Source organism: Acanthisitta chloris, unplaced genomic scaffold (assembly GCF_000695815.1).
Source record: "Acanthisitta chloris isolate BGI_N310 unplaced genomic scaffold, ASM69581v1 scaffold4054, whole genome shotgun sequence".
In the NCBI taxonomy this organism is placed as follows: domain Eukaryota; kingdom Metazoa; phylum Chordata; class Aves; order Passeriformes; family Acanthisittidae; genus Acanthisitta; species Acanthisitta chloris.
The window spans coordinates 694-25,306 of record NW_008668593.1 but is presented as its reverse complement, the minus strand read 5'-3'; the positions used below and the strand labels follow the sequence as shown (position 1 = coordinate 25,306).

The 24,613-nt window shown below is 37.8% G+C and overlaps 1 protein-coding gene across 1 annotated transcript in view; it reads right to left on the bottom strand.

Moving 5' to 3' along the window:
• Window positions 1–12,731: 12,731 nt before the first annotated feature.
• Window positions 12,732–24,613, bottom strand: part of LOC103800564 (fragile X mental retardation protein 1 homolog) — a gene marked incomplete at its 5' end in the record, with an annotated part of 12,145 nt that continues 263 nt past the window's right edge. Inside the window, 5 exons of the mRNA XM_009072944.1 lie at window positions 12,732–15,413; window positions 17,247–17,329; window positions 18,194–18,373; window positions 19,531–19,726; window positions 21,918–22,004. Of these exons, the coding sequence (XP_009071192.1) occupies window positions 15,303–15,413; window positions 17,247–17,329; window positions 18,194–18,373; window positions 19,531–19,726; window positions 21,918–22,004 (657 nt within the window). The remainder of the gene's footprint in view (window positions 15,414–17,246; window positions 17,330–18,193; window positions 18,374–19,530; window positions 19,727–21,917; window positions 22,005–24,613) is intronic.

Sequence of the window (24,613 nt, the reverse complement as noted above, 5' to 3'; positions counted from 1 at the left end):
GAGATCCTATCTCCAGTGAAAAACCTCACAAAACTACAGTTGACTTCAGGGTCCATCATAAGATTCATCACTAGAAAATAGATTAAGGCAAGGAAAAACCCTCCAATACTGCATGAACCAGTTAAGCAGCTTCAAAATATCTCAGGGGCATCCTATTGAAACACTTTCCCAGCAGTGATGGAGAGAACTTCTTGTTGGAGCACAGGAGAGACATCGAGCTGCCAGGGCTGGGACTCCCCTTGCTGCCCAGCTCTTCCTGGGAGATGACTTTCTGTACAGGGATGCTTGTCTCATCTTTAGCAGGCAGAGATGGGAAGACAATGCAACCATGACCAGGTATTTTCCCAGAAACTAGTCAATAAAAATCCATGGGCTGCTTCACACAGCTGTACTAGGAATTCAGCAGAAGGGAATGAAGACTTTCCTAATTCCATTTTTAAAATCTACACAATATTATTCCAATATAGCAGTATTTACTTACACTGCAATTTTCCAACCTTCAGTGTCTTAACCTCCCTGTCATTACATGTGGTTCTTAACAAAGACTAACAATACTGAGAGCAGTAAGACAGGATAGCACAGTTACAGACACAAAAAGCATCCGAGAACACAGCTCCAGGACAAGAGATATTATGTTGATGGCACACAAGAGAAACTGCCAACTGGCAGGGAACAGGCACATGTACATTCTGCTTCCTGCATGCAGAACACTATTGGAAGGAGGCAAATACAGTTTGCCCATGGAGATGTGGAAGTAACAAAGCCTTACTGGCTTGTGAAATTACTAGTGCTGATCAAGTGTGGCAAGGGGAGGAGTACTCGCCTCCCTCTATCAATTTTCTGTGCTCCTACATGTCCTTAAGTCTGGCCATGGTATAGAATTACCTCTGCTGTCCTAGTCCTGAGCACCTCTTGACAAAGAGCCACCCCTAGCTATATAGCACAAGGACCTGCAAAAGCTTTTCAGAACTAGTCACCCAGGTTTGCCCTCTCTTTTGTTATTGTTGTTGCTGTAGTTAATATAAATATAGACTCCTATGTGAAGCCTTGGCATTTGCTATAGAAGAGGCACAGTGGAGTTAAACAATTATCCCAAATTTCATCAGCAAAAGCCCTTTTACTGTTTTGATAACTCTAGAGAGCAATTTTTACTTTTGCGCACATCCATTGCAGCACAGATTTGGCATTGTACATAAGACCCTTTCAACAATGAGTGTACAATGTTGAAAACAAAAGAATTTCCATCCACAGAGAAGAGGTTTTGGATCATTAAAGGAATGCTTTTCAAAGCTATATACTCTGTCAACTGTCTCTAAAACTGGTAAAACTCAAAGCTATAGTGTGTTAGGATTGTTCCTTTCCTAGAATTCAAATATATGATGTTGGATATTTAAACCATTTAGCATCTGGTTAATCACTGCATTAAAAAACAAAGCAAAAACCCTAGTATAGCAGAATAGCAATATTCCTAGTTTCACTGGCTATGAAAAAACACAGAAATGATCATTTAAACATTAATGTGAATTCTCTCAAAATGAACACATATTAATTCATTTTCCAGAAAATTTATGATAATTTCATGTTGATTCTTTGCCTCCTGTTTTCAGAGTCACTGATGACTCAGTGCAGCTATCTGTATGCTGAGCATCAGCTGTTGAGCACAGTGTAAGATATAATGTGGAGATTTTCACAGCAGGTTTTGTCAAAATGTGGAACTCCACAGCAAATAGCCATCTGCTAAGCAGCCACATCAGTAAAGTCTACGTGTCTGTGTATACAGGCATATATATGATCCCATGCCAACTACTAATGTCTTAGTAGAGCAAAAGTTTAACACTTGAGGGGAAAAAAGTCTTCACTAAAAAGACAATTAACTAAGCTATAGCATTAGCTGTTCAATATGAACTACTACCCTAGAAGAAGTAAAGCACTGTTATGTAACTCATTCCACCTCAGTTTAACGATTTTGATGTTACAGAGTTCGCATTTTCGCATAGTCATAGGAACACACTGAAATTCTTCACAATGTTAAACACTAAACTGCTTGCATAGAACTCTCAGGATGTAAGGTGCCCCAGACATTAAAACCCACCATGCTGTACATTAGAAGCATTAGAGATAATTAATTCCCAAGCACACTCACAGCCCATCTATCTTACTCTATTCAGGCCTAAACTTTGTTCTTTCCATCCGTATCTTACTGCATAGCTCCAGGTCTATCCTGGAGGCAATCTGCCTTCATGCCTTACATGCAACTCCCTCATCTTTTGTGTTTGCACATTGGTTTCCTGCCTTTTTTTCAATGTTTTCTTCCCTCACCTACTTAAAATGTCAGTGCTCCATATTTTCACAGTTTAGAAGTAGCACTTCATAAATTTGTTCTGGTCATGCTCTAATGCTTACCTTCTCTGACAAAGGCCACAGCAACAGAGAGGCAGAAACGCCAAAACCAAAAGTCCTCCTCCTGCAAGCAAAATCAGTCGAATCACCAGTTGCACATCTGTAGAGTCAGGAGAAGTTTGCATTAGTTCTGAATCATTCAGAGATGTGTACTGAGGTACAGGTGGCAAAAATGACCCTCTAAGACAGGGATCTTTACTGCCATGAAGTCACAACCACGCTGCTACTTAGCTTATACAGATGTTTTGTCAGCAAAGCTCTGACACCACTTACACCTGAAGACATCAGTAAATACCAAGGAAACTTGTAATTTCTCAGCTGAATTTAGAGTTGGACACAATGATCACATGAGTCTTTTCCAACCTAAATGATTCTATGGTTCTACATAGGCATCCTAGCCAGGAACACAATGGCAGAAATTAGCTCAGATAAGAAAGAACTGATCTCAAATTTCACCTGAGTTTGAATAGTGTTTGTTCAGTTTCAGAGGCAACTGGGGTTTGAGTTGAACCTAAGGGCATGGGTCAGGGCTGAGTGGCTGGAATAAATAACAATTTAAAAAAGGATAGAATCAAAGTACCTTAGAAGTTTCTTTAGGAATGGAGACAAACCCTTTCACATGAACACTATTTATCTCTTTTAGCACATAACTTTTGAAGCATTTTCTTAAAGCCTCATTTTATTCCTAGTGAAATTCAGGACAAAACTCTCAGAGAAGAATCATTCAGTATGCACCCTGTGACCATCTCACAAACACAACTGCCATGAGCCTGATATCTGCTAAATGTGTCTATTTTGTCAACAGATCGCTAGAAGGCAAACAGTAAGTGTTTGCATTTTCTTTGGACATATGCTGCACATCCAGGAGCATTCAAGGAGCTAATTAATCTATGAACAAATATTTCTGTAAAATACTCAGTCCTTGCTATTGATGTCTAAACAATAAAAGCTGAACCAGAATGAAGAATCAAGTAGTCACAGTTGAATAAGCATATTTAATGTTAACATTTGCTTGAGTATGTGTCTTAAAAAACAAGCAGAAGAGCTATAATTTTCACCATACAGCTCTTCTTCTTGCTATGCTGAATTGTGGCTGTAAGAGACTTCTGCAGATCATGTAGACAAACCTTGCCCCTGAAGTAAGGCTATCTCCAACATAAAGTCAAGTAAGCTGTGTCCTTGTCTAACTAAGTCTTGAAAACCTCCAAGTGTGGTGACTCTACCACCTTTCCAATGAACTTTTCCCCCCTAATGTATGAGTTAAATTTCCCAAGCAATCAATTAGTGGCAATTCCCACTTGTTAAATCACCTGGTTCTTTCCTTCTAAACAGTCTTCAGTAGCTATTAAATAACCAATTAACCTTCTCTTCACCACATTAAATACATGCAGTTCCTTCACCTTTTCTTCTCAGCACTTTCAAGAGTCACTACTATTTTGTATTAAACCTCTCTTTCCATAAATAAAGCCTTTACTTCATTCTTTGTCCTAACATAAGTTACTGTGTTTATTTGTATGCCACTTGTTTTTTGCTTGTGTTGGGCTTGACAAGGTATCCAGATAATACTTTATCAGTGAATTGTTTTTCTGTGTTAATATATAGGAAGAAATAAATGCAAGCTTACATTTACTTTAAAGAGAGTGGTAACCTCAAACATTAAAGGTATAAACAGAAATGAAAATCACGTTGTCTGACCAGAAGCAGCATTTGGCTGAGGCAGAAAACCACAGTAGCACACTTACCGTCCTGAACTGGCATGAAACACCGCATATTCCGACTGACTTTGAAAGGGCAGCAATGATTTTCCGAGCATTCAGATATGTTAATGTTTTTTACAGGACACGGATTTAGGTTTTTTTCACTGCTGAGACGGCATACTTTAAAAAGAAAAGAAATATATTAGGTAAGCTAGGAGCAATGCTCAAGTAGAGGAAGTAATCACTTTGGTGTCTCTAGTATGTTTTCATAGAGCAAGTATGCCACAAAACAGTATCACTGACTTTCATGTATGTTCTTTTCCAAAGCCTAATCAATCTTTATATTAAAATTAACTGAAAAGCTAAATCATGCTATAGAAAATCTTCAGTATTTTGCTTTGTTTCTGTAAGAAACTATTACAAGCTAAACCCCATTGTGCCACTTTTTTGTACTTAGGTTTGTAAAGTAAGTGAAAAAAGACAAACTTAATTTTCTGAATGCACTGTTTCTAACTAGGAAAAGAAAACAGAAGTTTAAAGCAATGCTTTATTTTTTGAAGGACTATATTACAACTAACTGTTTGGCACAAATTATTTGTTTCTATAAGCAGCTGAAAATCAGCTCCTAGAACCTCAAGTCATCCAATTCAGTTATTGAACAAAAATATTAAGGCAATTAATTTTTTTCTATTTAATAACAGATTTATTGACAATCATGAGATCCTCTGTGAAAATGGTTTAAATATATAAGACAGTTATAAATAGTAGATGTCTCTGTATATTTAATTCCTGTAAAACATTGTGTCTTATCCCTTATGTGATACAGCAGCTGCAGAGCTTCATTTGGTTCAGAGAACACTCCCAGGACTGGCTGCATTGTCAGTCTCACATTTATCATAGACATTACTGTAGTGAAATTTAGTTTATTAAATGGGGGATCAGACTGCACCAGTCCTGTGTTTACTTAGGGCTAGATGCAAATTCTAGTGGTGGAGGTACACTGACATTAAGGAAATGCAGAAACATACTAAGTGAAAAGTGGTATTTCTGCTTCTCCTTCCCATTGGTCTATGATCCAGGTTGGAACCTGGTTTGCAATTTTTATACATGCCAATCTTTTTCTGTATTCACAGATAGTAGCTTTCTTATTGATATCAGCAAATTAGCATTGTGATTGCCATCTCAATAATTTTATGAAATAAGGTAGTTCTTGTCATTTAACTTCACCAGTCCAAAAGGTGAGTGCTTCAGTCTAAGCTAACGGCCCTGGAGCCTTTCCTGGTCAGTAGAAGTGGGAGAGACTCTAGTGTGGGGCAAAATCCTTCTCTCATTTAGGCTGTGCCAAATTATCTTTCTTTCTGTGTAAATGGGAAGACTAGAAACCTAGTTCAGATGAAATACAACAAAGCTAGATATGGTGGACCCTCTGCCAAATGTTACAGCACAATCCAGCACAATTCCAGCATTTCCAGCACAATCACATCACTGACACTGACGTGGTTTTTAGGAGGATAGTAATGCAGTGGAAGCAAATTTGTGATTGTTCCAAAGGGGCATTTAGCAATACCATTTCAAAGACATCTAGTGAATTTTAAAATATTAGACTGAGGGTTTTAGATACATTAAATGCTCACAGGTAGGGATGGGAGGGCAGACTGGAAGTGAGGCAGAAGTGGAAAGGGAAGAGAGAACCAATGCTGCAGTGGTGAAGTGACACTTACTCGTCGGCCTGAAGAAGGTTGAGAGAGATGCAAATGCATCTTTCGCTGTCTTCTTAAGTTTGTTGGGTGCTGCTACACTGTGTTTCAAACAATGCTGAATCGGTGCTGCATGATCTGAAAGTTCATAGTGATTAGCTCATTACCATCAAAATATCCACAATTAATTAAATGCAATGACATTTTCATACTGATTATCACTCATTATGAAGGCATTTACAGTCTTTATGAACTGTGTCTACTGATGGCTAGCAAGGTTAAGCATAGGTATCTTTCTGTTGTATTCACTTCTATTACTTCAAATTGCTTCATGAACCACAATGAGTAAAGAACTAAAGCCGTAAAATTTAAATTAAAGAATCCATTCAGGTGGAAATTGTCAAGGATAAAAAGGCCTGCTGTTCAACTATGAGGTGGAGGTTACACGAAAATGCTTTATTCTACCTATAGATTTCTCTTATGTACACAAGCAGAACTTTCAGCTTTTTAGATAAAGATCAGACTCCAACTAAAACACACAAAGATGGTGAAAGGCAACTTTATCAGATACAACCAAACATGCATCTGTCCCAACATCTTGTTTCAGGCAGAGACCTATTGCAGTTGTGTAGAAAAGAGCAAAACAGCCCTGAATACAGAGGTACTGCAGTATTTTCCCAAAACCCAATGATTTGTTGCTGTGGGACTTCTCAATCACCTTTCACTTTTACTAGTCCAAAATATGTGGCATCAGTAAACCTTGCTGCCTCCCTACATCACTTTTTTATTAAACCAAAAGTGCAAATCACAGTGGGACTCCCCTGGCAATCAACCACTCCTCAATGAGGGGCAGAAACCAAACCCAGTATTCTGACCTGCTTCCCCTTTTTTCTCTCCATATGAGAAACTGACACCATCACAACTTTATTAGCTTTCAGTGATGGAGTTTACTGGAAGCCATTTCTTGGCTTTAGACTTTCTTGTGAACAGAAGTGAGACCACAGCCTAACCAAAAACTAAGCTATTTAAAAACTTCAGTCTTTCGGATGATTGCTCAGCTAACAGAATCAGGAGCACAAATTCCCTATTCCTGGGGCACAACTTGCCTCTTCTGTGCCACACAAAACTCCCTTGGGAAAAAGAAGCATCAGGGTAGGGAGAAGTGAAGATTTTGTCAGAGAACCTGAAACTAACATGTAACAGAAATGTGACCAGCGAAGCTCACACTAATAGTCATGTCATGGGACTTCCCTTCCTGCCAGTAAACAGGACAGAAAACCAGAAAATTTTAAAGATTTTGTAATCATTTCACAGGAAGTTCATGAGAGGAGATTTCTGACAGTCAGTTTGGTAAGAATTATCTGAAAAGATGACCATGGCTGCCCTATACATGACTCTCTCATATGAGAGTTTAAAGAGACACAAACCATATACATAGGTTTCATGGGCATTGCTGTACTTATGAATCACATTTACATCCATGTTAGAGCTCACATCCACACCCACCCAAACTGGAATCCTTTTACAATGACACAGCAACCAACAGCCTTTCACCAAGAGCTGAAAGTGTTTTCTCAATGCATAAAGGATCAAACACAATCTTGATGTGAGGACTGATCCTTTACACACATCAAATGACCAAATTTAACTTCTGTTGCAGGTGCAGGTTATCAGACAAAAATCTTTGCTAACTATTTTTAGTCATCTGCTGCACTAAGCAAATACATCAATCTCAACAGATTATAAGAACATCTTTGACAGTATGGTGGAAAAAATGTCAAAGTGGGGAAAAAAATTAGAAGAATCTATAATCAGAGGTAAAATTAAAGCAAGATGCACTGCCAGGGATGAAACAAGCAGCATGTATTTCTTGTTGAGATGCAGAGAGGGAAATGGGAATGATAGTTGCAGGAAAAAACCATTTTGTTCTACTCAAATCTCAGGACTGATCAATCCCTCCTGGAGTCATTGCTTGTAGTATTTCTCAGTATTTTCCAATAATTTCCAAGACAATCAAACTGTAAATATCTTGCTAGAAGAAGTACTTGCTGCTTCTTTGAAAATGCTTTTCTCCTTGTGATACTCACGTGAATGGATGCTACAAAGCAGTATCAGGACCATGAAGACACACACTCCATGGGTGCTCAGGGGCAGCATCACTGCAATAAAACCAACAGCAGTAATATGTATAGGGTCACGCATAAAAAAATGACTCAGCTTTTTATTTATGGATTAGAACAAACCTGACAGATGATTGCTGCACAGAGCAGGACTGCCTTGTTTTGCAAGAAAAAGAAGGCCAAACTCAGTGAATATATATAGATTTTCACAATAAATGGTTTTGAAGAAATTACTTATTCAAAAAGAGTTGAAAGAAAGGCATTTTGTTAACAAAGAACAGCCAAAAAATCCTTTCTCTGAAGTGGCCCAGAGCTGGACACCTGACACTCAAAAAAAGTTCATTTCAAGTGAAAAATTTTAATCCATGTTCAATGAACAGAATCAGGACTGAAGAATGAAAAATTCTTGGAAGCTTAAAACTGAATTCTAGTTTAGCTGACCGAATTCTTCAGTATTTTCAAAATTGGAGCATATGAAATGCTTTGGATAACACTTTTAAAAGGTGATTCAAAATGGATGAAAATACTTTTAGAAATCTCCAAGTCATTCATAGTAATTTAACAGCAGGTTTAAGCTGGGTTTTGTATCCTCAACCAACCCCTGATGACTGCTTTGCCAGATGCTGTACTTCACTTGGCTGCTGCTCCTGTTTTACCCTAAAAAGGTCTTTTTTCAGTTATTACCACTTAGCTGTTACAACAGCTTAAAGCTAGAGACTATTTTGTTAGTATTAGTAAGGGGAGAACCCCACTTTTTGCAGTGCTATACAGGGAAAAGACTAACTGTATTTTGCACAAATATTGGTCCTTGAAGGGTCAGTTCTCCACACTCCTGCTGCTCAGAGAGGAAAGCTTCCCTGCCTTTAGATGTACTGTGCTATAGAGGAGTATACAAACATGTTCTGTCCCACAGAGAAACTTTACTTCGGTATTTAAATGTGAAATTATTTCTTAAGAGGACAGGAATCATGTTTTCCAAGATACCTAGTAAAATCTAATATCATTCAGGACAAACTGGGGAAACACTTCATGGGAGAAGGAAAACAAGGGAGCTAAAGAGGAAATTCTAGTTTTTGCCATTACTTACTTCTTTTGCTGTCTTCTCCACTGCTGCTGGAGCAGGACACTACAGCTCTCCTGAGTACAACAGCTACAGACTGGCTACATATAACCATGACAACCGTGGAACTGAAGCGGATCACAATAGCTCCGTTACCAAGGCAACAATTCAGATGGATGGAACAGGATGGAACAACAGAGGGGCCAGAAAGAAGCTGAATGTGTTTTGGGAAAATTCAGCCACCTGCCCTGAGATTGTGAGAAAGCCTCTTAAGTCTTCGAATTCACCAAGGTAAAACCAAGTTTGTGCTCTTACTAACCACACTCGTGTGCCATACAGAAGCACCACCTAATTGTGCAGACCAGGGAATTGGCAAGTCAGGAGATCAAAACACACTCTTCGCAAACCTGAGAAAACATGGTCAGAGTGTTTAAGTTAGAGCTACTCACTAATCCATTTAAGGTGAATTAATTAGGTAACAGGATCATCCCATTGGTTCACCAGATATTTGCACAGTTGAAGCACAAATCTGACACATATCTTTCATAGACCCAGAAAGCCAAACGTATCCTGGGCTGCATCAAAGGAAATGTGTCCAGCAGCTTGAGGGTGCTGATTCTGCCCCTCTACTTCATTCTCATGAGACCCCACTTGGCATACTGCAACCAGCTCTGGAGATCTGTCCTGATTTTAGCTGGAATTAAATTTCTTCTTAGCAGCTGTTATACTGCTGTGGTTTGGATTTAATATGATAATGTTGAAAGTACACTGATGTTTTGTTGTTGCTAAGCAGTGTTTGGTCTAAGTCAAGGACTTTTCAGTTCCCATTCTCTGGCAGTGAGCAGGTGTACCAGAAACTGTGAGGGAGTATGGCCAGGGCAGCTGACCTGGACTGGCCAAAGGGATATTTCACACCATAGAACATAAGGCTCAGTATATAAACTGAAGGGGCTGGTTGGATGCCAATCACTGCCCAGGGATGTGCTGGGCATTGGTCAGCATGTGGGGAGCAATTGTATTGTACATCACTTGTTTCTCTGGGATTTTATTTCTCTCTACTTGATTACAATTATTGTTCTATTTTCTTACAATTATTATACTGTACTTATGTCAATCCACTATTTTTACCTTTCCCCCCCTCATTCTCATCCCCACCAGGATGGTGGAGGGGAGAAGAGGGGACTGAGTGAGCAGCTGTGTGGCACTAGTTGCTGGCTGGGGTTAAACCACAACAAGCCCCCAAGTTAAGGACATGAACCTTTTGGAGCTTGTCCAGAGGGTCACAAAGATGATCAGAGGCATAGAACACCTCTGCTACAAAGACAGGCTAAAAGACCAGGGGTTGCTCAGCCTGGAGAAGGCTCCAGGAAGACCTTAGAGCCCCTTTCAGTACCTAAAGATGGGGAGAGGCCTTTTAGCAGGGCCTATTGCAATAGGACAAGGGGTAATGGTTTTAAATTAAGAGGGTAGATTTAGACTAGCTATAAGGAAGAAGTTTTTTTACAATGAGTGTAGTGAGACACTGCCTCATGCCTGGAAGGGTTCAAAGTCATGTTAGATGGGATCCTAGGCAACCTGGTCTACTGGAAGGTGTCCTTGCCCAGGGCAGAGAGGTTGGAACTGAATGGTCCTTAAGGTCTCCTCCAAACCAAATAATTTTCTATTTCTACCATTTCCACTCTTTTTGTTAAGGAAAGGCTCTTTGAATAGATTAGGAGGAGTGTTTTAAAAAAATAAAATAGAGAAACCTAAAGTAAATGCAGATGCCCCAAAATCAGCAGTTCTCCAAACAGATAAGCTGCCTAAAGCAGTTGCTGTTTGCTACAGCAGCCATCTGAACTGATAAGTGAGCTTGAAAAAAGTTACATATTCCCATGCAAATCTTGTATTTTTTTTTTTCATTTCAGTTAACTGCATAATGAGTTTAAAGGGTGACTCTCTTTAACCTAATTTGTATGCAGCATTAGCCTGCTAAAAATAAGCAACAATATACAGTATCTTCAGCTTCATTCCATACCCAGCCACTCAGTAGTACCAGTGAGGAGATACTTGGAAATGTCTAATACACAACAGTCAGTCCTCATTTTCTGAAGCATACGATTTACATGCAATTAAGATTTTCCACACTGATTTATCCCAAACACTGCTGATAGTGTGATGTTTTTCTGACGCACAAATGTGGGACTTTCCAGACTGCTAAGAACTGGAGAAAATTGCCCCCACCTTTTAAAATGAACACTTTATGTTCAGTTTTTATGAAATTTTGACTGTAAATTCTCCTTGCAGTAACTGCAGTCTACACCTGAGGCTCAACCTGAGTCCACTAGCCAAAAAAGCACATCCAAACCCCAAATGATTATTTGCTATATCAATTCTGCAGCAGCCAAGTTTCTAAGCATTTATACAGACTACATCCATGTGATTATTCTGTGCTCTAGATTAACTGCTTTTACTGGAAACCATTTTCTTGTATTCAGTGCAAAAATACAAGAAAATATCTTGTCCTGACTGAACCCTCAGCAGATACACAAAATTATCTATGATTGTTGTCTTTATTATCCACTTCCATACAGTACTCAAAGCACAGAAAAATTACTGCTTTAAAATCTATTGTAAAGAAATTTTTAAACATAAAAAAGTAATTATGGCAACTGACTCATTTGTGGTTTAGCAGCAATTATTTATCTCTGGCTCAAACTGCTCGAGATGAATGACCTTCATATAACGTGACAGATGTGCAATACATTTAAAAAAATTGTTAGGAATAGGAAACCAGATTCAGCCCCTGATGCAGGGAAAAGATCCACAGTCCTCTGTCAAAGACTCATAATGCCAAAGAGTAAAGAGCCATTTCCATAAACTGCAGCATAAAAATGCGATGTGAATCCCTCACTGTGCTTAAGTCTATTGAAGCTCTGGCAAGGAGAGTGTTGTGGATCAAACTGGGATCTATTCAGAACACTAAACTCAGAAGGTCTAACCTCACTTTTCATAACATATACAAAGCTACCTTACAGTGCTAAGGTTTTAGAAGTCCTAGTCACCCTGATTTCCATGCATGTGAATATGTCTGGAAAAGACTCTTTGACTTAACAGCTTTTAGGATGAAAATCTAAGCACTGTTAAGTTCAAGTGGATGATGAACAAGCTTATTACACATGACTATGGAAATAACAAACACAGCGTTGTCACTTGAAAAAAAGTTCTTTGAAGTAGCCATCAGAACCTGTAACACATCTCCCCCCAGTCCTTTACACAGGTATTCCACTGCAAGTCTTGCTGTTTCTGGAAACAGACAAAACCTTCAATAATAGGCAGGATAAAAAGATTTGAGACCCATCTTTTCTCTTGCAGATTAGTACAGAATTCCACTTGGCAGAACCATCCAGTAGGGCTCCTGACCTGACTGAGGAATACTCACTGGAAGCTAGTATTTTCCCCTTTGATATGCAATACTGAAGGGTTTTGCAGAGAAACATACTGCAATTCAGGAAAATTCTCTCTCTCACAGTAAGCGTTCTTGTAAAGAACAAGAGTCTACACTCAGTACCATACTCACAGTGCTTAAATGTCCCTTCTGGACAGTGGAAATAAAGCATGATACACCATACTTGATATCAGAGACACAAAGGGCTGAAAGAGCTCCTCAGTAACTAATTCAAATAATTTCAAGCAACTGAACCTAGTTGCTTCTGGAACTCTTAAGTGCTCACTGAGATTATTTGTTTCAAAAAAGCCGTATAAAAATATTTTTTTGCTTGATAAAGTTTTAACAGCAACTCTGAAAGTCATACCTCCCACCACCATCAACAAAAATGTATCCAGTAAAGAAAGCAAACACAAAACTTCTATTTTTATAAGCATTTGTTAATTCATAGGCTTTGAGCTTAACCCTACTGAATTTAGACTTTGGCACCATTCACAAATACCTCTCACTCTTTTTAAAGAACTTTATTTTAAAAATAATTTTAATTCATTAGACCATACTTTATAAGTTACCAGTCGGACGGACCTGAACTCAAGCATCAGACATTTGTTGCACTTTCAAGTTTTGTAACAACATGACTTTTCAAAATAAAAGTGTACATTTAGATTCACAGTTTAATCTGTTGAAATTTAATAACATTTAAAACCACTGGAATATGAATTGAAAGGGATACATGTTAAGCACACAAATACTGAAAAAGGTCATAAACCCCAAAATCCACTTGAAAATGGAATGCAGCCAATTAGTCAGACTAGTTTAGTAATTTCACATTTAACCTAGTTAGCACCTTAGTGAACTCAACCACTGGATGTGAGAAATAGAGTGCATGAAGTGTGACCACTCAACAGGTACTGTACCATTCCATATGAGACTGCATCTCCTTGAGCATTATGCGCCATATTTTTGAAAACTGGTAATATTTGAGACTTTTCTAAAGTGTGTAAATAAACAATGGCTACAGTTAAAGTCTAAACAAAGAAATACTTTCTACATTTTGTAAGTTGAGATTTTTAAAAGCAATCATTTGTAAGGATTGCATCAACATCAGTTAGCAGAGGAAGATCAAACTTTATTGAAACTGCTTGCATACAAAATATATTGCACTATAACCAAACAAATGTCAACATAAAATCCAATCTGTTGTAGCTAATATGTACAGAGAATATTGCCCAAGAGCAGTTACATTACAAGGTCAGTCTACCTTGGTTAATTATCTACAGTATTTTAAACCAAACAGCTTACAGATGATGTGTGCAAGGTACCAATTTCTGTTTTCAAATACTATACATTCCCAAAATAAATAACTAGAAATCAACATTAATGTTTGGCAATACTTTTTAAGACATTTTTATATTTGTTAAATCATGTGCAGTTCGTTGCCAGTTTTAGTATGCTCACCTGTATGCAAGGAAACAAAAAGAATGAAGAAAGCAAAGAAACAAAACTCACAAAATACATCAGAGGCAAGGTCAAGTTTGTACAATTCTGTACATAAACAGTGGCTCTCCTTCTGGAGTAATCTGAATAAAAATGGATTAAAATGGAGGTCCTTATGCAGTTGTGCCCAGTAAGTTTTATGTGTGATCAGAAATGAAAGAAAGCACAGCTTCTCCCACCACTTCCCACCCTTCCCTGGTGTATGGCTGCACTTTGGATCAAGTTCTGCGACACCTTCGTATTGGCTGCTAACTAGGACCTTGTACCTCAAAATACAATGAGCTTTTGATCTATCTCAAATATCTCCACTACTGTCTCTGAACTTTCCAGGGCATTACATGTGCTAATTTTCTTCCTACCTCTCCTGAAATAGCTCCCAAATCAAAATAAGCAATTCAAAAATTTTAGGAGAATGAAAACCATCAACGCTAGGCTGGTCATCTGGCCAAATAGCAGGCACACATTACTAGCTTGTGAACATGTTACACTTGTTCCCTCAGTAACAATGAGTTTTTTAGTTTTCCACAATGGAAAGGTTTTTTTTTTTTACATTTTTTTTTAAAAAAAAAAGCTTCTGTACTGCCTACAAAGAAAAAATTACACCCCTTTTTCAATAACACTATTTGCCAAATCTTCAGTGCAAAATAAATTTCCTATTCTTATAACTGCCTAACTGAATGTTTATGTAAGGAAAAAATTATGGAAAGCATGCACTTGTCTATAAAGTACTAACGTCTGACAAGGATTGCTACATATATTTTACATTTAGTGTTACCAACTCATCTTCCCTGATTTCTGCATCCAAATATAATATTCCTACCTGCCAAGATATAAAAAAGGCACAGATCATACAACTTTTTTGCTAATGAAAATGACAATTGTTACATCACACATATTTCAGGGTCCACCAAAATATTGAAAAAGGTGGACCAGAATGTGAACTGACACAGGACATAAAACGACTTAGCATTTCATGAAGAACTGGTAAGTTAGATTGAAAACAGAAGCCATTTGATTACTGCAAACACTATTTATTCTGAAAATTGAAATTGAGCAGTGAATTTGACCCAATGTGTTAAAATGGTACAACTGAACAGAAAGTTTACCAATGCACAGCTCAGTATTTTTAAAACAAACAAAAGAATCTTCCATTGTTTGAACTGCAATATGTACTTGGAAGCGATTTTCGGAAGTTCAGGTATTTTGATGCAAATATTGGAATAACTTCTTATTCTGAAAACAACTGCATACTGGTGATGGTAAAAAAGGCTAACAGAGAACATATGTTCATTTCATGCCCTGCGCCATCTTGCCTACTATTTGTCTTTGGCCTAACAAGTTTCTCTAACATGGAATAGTAATTACTGAAACAGTATAGGAAATATGACTTCTGAATTATGCAGTTTAGGGTACTCCGTTCACCAGCGGCTGTTGACCATCTGCACTGTCTGTCTTCTCCTTCTTCTGGCTCCGTTCCTTCCCCGAGCGCAGCCGGCTGCCTTCGCTGGAGGTATTCTGTAATGTTTTAGTGTGGACACTCCTTTCATTATTGCAGTCAATTCTGATCTGGAACAATTCAGAGTTATATAAAGCATTCTACCCCTTTCCTCCACCCCTGAGTGTTTGCTACCTTGGCCGACTGGGAGGAGCAAATAGTGCCATAAACTTATGGCTTTAAGTGTATCCAGCTGAACTGGAGTGTGTGAATTCTCTCTTCAAAAAAATGCCACATACTTGTGGCAAAAAAAAAATAATCCTGAAATAAAAAAAAAACCTCTCATCTGCCTAGAAGATAAAAACTCCAAAATTTCCAGCGTGCTTGTATAAGAAAAAATTGAAAAGTTAATATCAAACAGATCTTTGAAACATCATTTCACTTCTAAAAGTTCAACTTTCTACTGGCTGCATGCAAAAGGGCACAAAAATATAGTATCTTTTCACGGTAGTTTTTCTAAAACTCAAAAAAATCCACTCTGCCCCTATTTCAATCTGAAAAAAAGTTCAATTTATTACACCCAAAAGACTTTCCAGTCTTTTTAAGGGGTCATAAGAAACTGCAGGAAAGCATTTTGAAAGCAGATTGTTATGCTTGTAAATGCTTATTCCTTGAAATACTGCAATAATTTTATAATGTGATCAGCCAGGTTTCACCAACATGCAAGTAACTTGTTTTCTTATAGAGTATCATCTCATCCAAATCTCAGTGCAACAGGCAAAATAAATCATGACTTAAGCGCGTTAGGATTTTTTTTCCAGCACCACACTTCTTCACTGTCTACTTCAAACTCCCTAAGTTAATTACTGATGAACTATAAAACTTGTTATGGCCATGAAAGAAAATTTGTTTGCCATTAACTGTTTGCATTTCAGATGCATATATTCCATTACTACACCTTTAAGTTCAGCACTCCCACTTTCAAAACTAAGCATCTGGTCACTTGTTCCATTTTACCCCTTTCTTAAACAGGCTCTCTAAAACCAACCCAAGAGTCATCTCCATCTCCCACTGGAATCATGACTCCTGGGCAACACCATGCAGAAGGCAGCAGCTTCCAGCTGCTCATTATTTCTTTCTCCCAACATAACTCATCCTAGGTGGTAAGAGATGGTAGAAGGTTTACATGTTATCATTTGAAGCAAGAAGACTTTCCATGGAGGAAAACTTAACATGCAGACAAAATATCAGCCTGAATAACTTTATGAAACAAAACATTAGAAAAAATATAGAAATATGTTTATAAAAGGCTATAAAATATTTTAGGTTATAAAATACTTCAATCTATTACTTGAAAAGTTTCGGGATGTACGTTTTAAACTTACTTTTTGGACTGAATTGCAATTCAACTTCTAGACTGAATTGCAATTCAATTGCAAATGTTTCATTTAGTAGTGAAAGCAGTTTCTGAAGTTTAATCTTTCTTACTCTGAAGATTCTGGCTACAGCACACACACTCTTTAATAAAGTGTTAAGGATTCTCTTCCCTCAGGTACACAGAAGACAGACTACAGTACACAATGCAGCAAGAAATAGAAGCTAAACCCAAAAGCCAGTAAGAAGAAAGACTGAAATCAAGCTGCTTAGTAAATCCCTGGGACTTGTGATCACAGTTTTTGACTCAAGAGAGAGCTAAGTAAACATGACAAAGTTGTGACTGTACACAACCTGATATATTGAGATTCTTGTGCATCTGTCATTTTGTAACTTAACTCTCGTATACCTGATTAGGGAACTGAGGAATAAGGAGTCTCAAGGCTACTGTGTCACTTGCAGCCTTGAAGACTCTAACGTTACTATATGACACTTATGCAATTTTAAACAGCACAGACTTCTCATAAGAGAAAAATTACCTCAAGAGATCCATCTGCTGTTCTCCCTTTTGCATCTCTTGAGTTACGCTGACGGTTATCTGTTCGGGACTGTTCATCATTTCCTGTAAGAAGAATTAACCAACTAAGTTGTTCGACAAGGACGTGACTTTCTTTCACTTAAGTTTTATGCAGCACAGTAGGGAATTACTTCAAAATTTTCTGGCTCATGAATATTCAACAAATATTACTACTAACAACAGTTGTTAAACTATGGGCCAAGAATCACTAAAGAAAATGTTCTCAGGTAATAAAGAGTACAAAATCAGTGTTTAAAACCACCACAGTTCCTAAGAGACTGTCTACTGACACTTCTCAAAATGATTAACCACAGAAGAACATACAATCAACAGTCAGGTTTTCACATTTTTTCTAATGATTTATGAGCGTTCAAAATTACACATTACCTCTTTCAAGAAAACTTAGTAACCATCACTCGTATTCCCTGAAATGTTTTTTTTGAAGTAAGCAGAGAGACAAATATTTTAACAAATAAACAAAATGAAACATCACATGATAAAAGTATATATATTTAAGTCCCTCCAACCTACTTTTGCCTGTTCCACTGAATACAAATTACAATCTTAGTCTGATCCATGAAAAAATAATTTTTCTATATCCACTGACAAACTGGCACTTGATTACTCAATGCCCATGTGTGACAGCACAACCCACAAACTTGAGCCAAGAGGCACATTAGGAAAATAAATGACTGAGAAAACTATTCCAAAATAAGCAGGTCAAAAGGGATTATTTCCCTCTGCTCAACACTCAATACTCTGAAAAAAATCACTCAACTGACTAAGTAGTGCAAGTTGAGGAGATGGCCACCAGGATGCCTGGGTAGTTGGAGCAGATGACAAAAGAAGAGGCTGACAAAAGTGACTTTGCTCAAGTGACACCTTTTTCAAAATTCAGTCTACATTTACCTTTGAATGCTCCACGTCCTCTTCCTCCTTGGCCTCTTGCACCACCTCCACGTCTTCGCCCATCTCCCCTGCGCAGGTAGTTGTCTCTCTCCTCTTCCGCTGGGGCTGCTGACCAGTCGCTAAGTTCATCTCTGTGATCAGATTCTGTTTCAGAAGCATTTGATGCTTCAGAATTAGTTCCTATCAAGAGGGTGAAAAAAATCCAAACACGCCAGTGTAGCTTAGCATGAAATTACTACGGTAGAATGAAAAATGTATATATCTTTTTTTCTGTTAACAAATAGTTTGGGATGTTTTTTTGCCTCCCAACCTCTAGAACAGACATAATACAGAAAGATGCGTAATATACATTACTGCTTCAAAAAGTCAAGACAGGCACTAAAAAATTAGTTGTGTGTTTAATGCTAAACAATTAAGTGTGCCACACACTTGCAGTTACTTGGTGTTATCAGCCTAACGCAGATTCAATCTACTAAAATGTAGCAAGTCTAGTAAAACCTATGTCTAACAGACTAAACTTTAGTACATCTAAAAGTGAAAGTTCTGAATATACCCTCTCCTGTCTCCTCTCACCACTGCAACTCATCTATGAAAAGAAAAAAAATTCCATCCTGAAACAGCCTCTAACACGCTAGAAAAACAGAGAACAAAGTTAGACTGCTTGAAATGTATCAAATCCAAAATAAATTGCCATTACAAGGTAGAATGTCAGCTAAGACTGTTATAAAACTCAAACTCAGGCCTTTCAGTCAGGAAAAACACCATCTGACCTACATTATGGATAATGAAGTAACACATTGCTCTGAAGAAGCACAATCTGGAACACTATTCACTAATGAATTATACAAGGTTTCAAAGAGGAACACACTATTTTGTTCACTATGGCCTTCTAGTAAGAACAGAGAAGTTCAATTTAATAGGAGGAAAACAGCTTTTCTGCAAATTGAACTGCACAGTATTTTCACCTATATAAAGATAGGTCCACATAGGCTTAAATGAAAACTGGTGTTTTATTATTAGGAATTGTTCAAAACATAGTGAAATAACAATCCTTGCCCTAAATAGTTAGGGAATAACTACATATGCTCCATAATGCAGAAGACATAAGCAGCCTGTTAAGAGACAGGAACTACATGGAAGCTGGTGTAGATTACAGGAAAGCACAACACTTCAGACTATTTTCTACAGCATAAAGTCTCTATAACTTCAAATCGTAATATTCAGTATTAACTGAATTTATATTTTCACAGTTCTCTTTCCACATCCGTTTTTTTTCAAGAAATCAAGAGAACAACAGGCCACGTGGAAAACTCTTAAGTGCCCTTCCAATCGCCTACCTGAAGCATAGCCTGGCCCACGCCGGCTGTGCCCTCGGTTTCTGTAAGGCCGACTGCCGCGCCCCAGCCCTGGGCCGTCATCAGCCATGTACCCCTTCTCCTTATCCGTACGGTTCGGCGGTGGCCTGGAAGTAGCTCCGATCTGTCGAAGTTGCTCATCAATTTGCAATCTTTCCAAACGCAGCTGGTCCACTTCCTACACAAACAAGCACAGCAGGTCATGTGTAACCACTCTTAATCGTTGGAGTGTGCAGACATGTTCTCAGAAAGAAAGAGCACTTAAGTATTGCAATTAATAATCTATGTAATACTCAAACAGTAACTCAGAGAATAACTTGTTTACCAAAAAGAAATTCAAATGTTCAAATCTGTTTGCTACCAACGCAATTCTCCCGATGGCACAGTTTACAAATTTAGTTTGTTTAAAACAGGTATCAAGAGAAGGCACTCAGATCCCACACAAACATTTTACACTGCTGCACTAACAAACATCAAAGCTATCAGACAATCTCCTATTGGGCCTGGTATTCCTTAGGACCAATCCTATAAACAAAAAAAAAACCCAAACCCCACAACTGAAGACGACATTCAGTATCTCATCCTGTTCCTGCATCCAGCAGCAGTCCTGCATTTTCTGTAGTATTCCCTTTTCTGCTGATATACCTGTAAAAGCCCTTCCTGTTTCCCTTCACATCCCCTGCCATATTTCAATTCCAGATGGACTTTAGCTTTCCTGGCAGATTCAGATTGTGTCTTTACATTCCTCTTGATTCACCCCTTGTATGTTTTCTTTTTCTATCTACATTTTGCCACAAGCTCCTTGTTGCTCCCTGCAAGCCTCCTGTTACTTTTTGTGAGATTGCCTGCATATCAAGATGGACTATTTTTGAGCTCAGAGAGGGGTGATGCTTTAAGTATAAGCCAGCAATTCCAAACCTGTTTTCCTTCCTGGAATGCATCCTATGGGATTCTTCTAAGCAGATACCTGAACAGGCCAAAAGACTACTCCTTCCTCTCAAGATTCTGAAACTTCACTACAGTCACTCCAGCCAAGCTTGCTTTGCTCTTTTTATAGAGAAATTCACTACTCTGAGCTGATACAGTACATTTGACGTTGATGCCTTATTATGTATCTTTTACACAAAGTTTCCTTAATAACCTTTGCTTGGAGGCATAAAACCACAGAAAATCTTAAAGAAACAAGTCTGTTCCACTTCTTGTCAGTGAACTGGAGGACGTTATTCCGAATCAGAAGGCAACAGGCCACTAAGATAACAACATTTTGTGTGTTTATGTTAAATGGGATGAAAAATCCAAGATAAAACCTCCAAGATAAGAATCAATCCTGCAGTTACTACACAGACGGATAAACACTGTTGTATGTGCCCTTCTGTTCAGGAGGGTTGGACAGCACTAAGAGAAAGTGACCCTAATTGAGAATGAACTGAAGAATCCAAAAGAATTATTGGGCTATTAAGCACTTTGTGCTCACGTGTTAGTACCCATTTACATATGGACTCACATGCAATACCCATTTTAGGCAGCCACAGAAGTTTAAACCAGAAATACCTTCTGAAACAATAGAGAGCACGCAAGAAAGGAGCTTGATTTTTCATACTAGTTTTCATGTGGGCCTTCTTTGCAGAGCAGCTGTACCTCTGCTCCAGAAAACTGGTAAAAGCAGGATTAAAAGGTAAAGTGATTGAGTAGTTAAGTAAGATAACAAAAGATGTTGTTTCTTCTAACTTTCCTGATGCACGTACTGAGAAGTTTAAGTATAGAAATCTTAACATTCTAGAAGATTCACTGATAGCTACTGCACAGATAGGAGATTTATCAAACCATGCATGGTCTGAAGGTTTCAAAAGAGATGCAACACTATTGAATTAAACGAACTCAAAGTTGTCTCCACCGTTAGCATCCGGCCCTGCCAAAGACTAGTCATCTGGGCATCACCACCATAGGCAAAAGTAACTATAGGCCTACAAGACAATCAAGTATGAAATGTCAATTAAACACAGAGAAAGTAGTTTAGGGTTTTGGCATAAAATGCCCCCTCTACACAGGACTCTGCACAGAATGCTGCTTGCTTTGCAGTTGCATGAGGGACTGACTCCTCCTTGTATATAAAGGTGGCACTTTTTGAGACAACATCATTTTCTTATTCTTTTGTAACTTGTATTCTGAAAAAAACCCCTGGTTTTCACCCCATGTTTCAGAGAAATTATTCTTTTATCACAAGAAGCCTTTTTAGATGAAAAACCTGTTATAACACCAATTTTTCAACAGCCTCAGGGCCCAAACAGATTTTGATCACCACCTTATCGTTACGATCTTAAGTACTGATAGAAAAAAAATCAGTGGTAAAGCAGCATCATTTTCCTCACCTTTAAATAATTAAGATGATAATCCAGAAGAACAGTTGCATTAGTGATGCTATCCTTGGTTCCCACAAACACAAATGGTACCATGCCCTAAAACACAGGAACAGTAGTTCTGTGGTTATTGATCAGGCATCAAATTCTGAAGAGAACTGAACGTATTACTGCAAAACTTGAAAACAATTTTTACAACATGGATAAGCAATAAACTAAAGAAAGTAGGTGCAGTATCATCCGGGCAGTAGAAGCTTCACTGTGGACCACAGAAGTGAACCTGAACATCTCACACACTTAGCTGCTGAAGCCTATGCCACTGCAGACCATCTCATCATTAGTTCTAAAGACACCTTTAACTTTACTGTACACACCCCCTTTACAGGACTGCTTTCCAAAGGAAGGTTTTCTGCAGAAGTAAAATTATTTGAGACACAAATGTCTTATAAAATAACAGCACAGGACGCTGAGGCTCCCCAAGAATGGCAAGTCTGTAATTTATCTCTGCTTTTTAGATATTTGTTTTTCTCCCTCTCTCTTCTTTTAGATACAACTTATGGTAGACTTTAAATATCTACAATAAGTAACCAGCAAAAAACCTATACATAGTGCTCAACACTAACACTAACTTTCATAAGCATTAGAAATCCTTTAGCCACAGGCACCAGTGAAATGTTTTATTATCTGGGGTATTTTAAGTTTCATAAATATTTAATACAAACTGATAAAGAGCAATGAAATTGCTACTAAACTGGCATTAACTAGCTCACAGTATCAATTATTAAAAGATCACAAGACAACTGATTTAAAAAGGCATTTAAGGAAACTGCTTGCTGCTGCTTTTAGCAGCGGGTTCAAGGTATAGCAGTGCCAGTTGTTAAGAATATGAGCTGGTAACCATGTCAAACAATTATGGCTACACAAAAGCATTGAAGTGCTTATTTATTGAACCTTATTTTAGTCTTCAAAGCAAAAGTACTGATCTTCAACTTGTGTACAGTGGTGAATACTGAGCAGACCTTACATGCATAATAAATTTAGAGATAAAAATCATATATATTACTGTAACAAAGAGTATCTATCTCATTTTAAAAATATGAAAAGCCTTAAGATCATGCTATAAAATTATGGGATACATAAAATTGTAGCTGAAATTAATAGGCAGCATTCTAACATATCAGGCATATAAAAAGAACCCAAAGCTGTATTAAAATTTAACTGAACTACTGTTCTACAAGAAGGGCTGCATAGCCAAGTTCACACGTGGGAAGTCTATATGTATTTCATATTTGAAATCAATGTGCATTAAACTTGAACTCTTACCTGCCAGGATCTGATCTCAGGTTACTGTACTACACCTGGTATGACACATCTAACACATGAAGCAGTGCAAGCCAGTGTTAGAAATGCCAGTAACAGGTAGAGCAGAAGTATGAATGCACAGCTTGGCAGGTAAGAAAAAAAGCTTTCCAGGTAATATTTAAAAGCTGCATTTTGGATAGAAAGCCAGAAGCAAACAAGCTTTTTCAAGTCAGAAGAAAAAATAAAGCCTGACATGCTAATTGTAGCCATGACTACTTGCTCTTTCACCCTTCTGTGATTCTATTGCCTGCAGCAATAGCAGCACGTCTTGCTTATTAAACTAATGCCATTTCATGCTGTAGGAATCTATCATTAGAAATGAAATACAACACAGCAGTGAAACCTTTCAGTCTAAATATTCACTACTTCACCTTTTTAGGTAGATGTAATACTAGTAAAGTAGTAAAAAAAGCCCTTAATTGCTTAGCCACCCTTTGCACAAACATGGAAATTGGATTGTGGGTCTTCAGTAACAGTTTTACAGTGCTAAAACAAATGATGAAATAACTACTCAAGCAAGAACATAAGGGTTCCAGAAACATCTCTTATTCAAAGCAGCAAAAGTTCTTAACTGGTACACAGTTAGATTATGAGGTATATTACAGGCAGTTCAGTTTTCTTGAAGCACATTTCACATTTGAAATCACAGGGAATCTTTTTGCTTCAAGTTTTTATTGAAAACCTGCAAGTTTGCCCCTCAGTGCAGCCCCACAAAAAACACCTCACATTACAAAGTTCAAGACTTTATTAAGGCCCTTTACATGGCTGACAGCCTTCCCATGCAAACCTGGAGTTTCATGTTGTTCATACTTGTTTTTTGTTTAGGTTACAATTTACAGGCTATTGTGAACCTAGGCAGTATTTTTTTTAAATCAGAGTTTTAACATAAAGCAAACTTTTCATTATAACATAAGGAATTTCTAATAAAAATATTAAACCAGGTAAAAACCACAGAGATCAAACTCAGAGCAGATTAATGAAACAGCAAGTTCCACATATATTGATTTACAGCCTAACACATGCTGGGGAATGTGTCATTGCTTCCAACAGGAATAAGATGAAATCTCTAAGAAGGTGAATCACCAAAAAAATTCACAAAGCAGTTTTTCTAACACAGATAGGCCAAATAATATTAAACCAGGTAAAAACCACAGAGATCAAACTCAGAGCAGATTAATGAAACAGCAAGTTCCACATATATTGATTTACAGCCTAACACATGCTGGGGAATGTGTCATTGCTTCCAACAGGAATAAGATGAAATCTCTAAGAAGGTGAATCACCAAAAAAATTCACAAAGCAGTTTTTCTAACACAGATAGGCCAAATTTATATAACCTCTCAGCT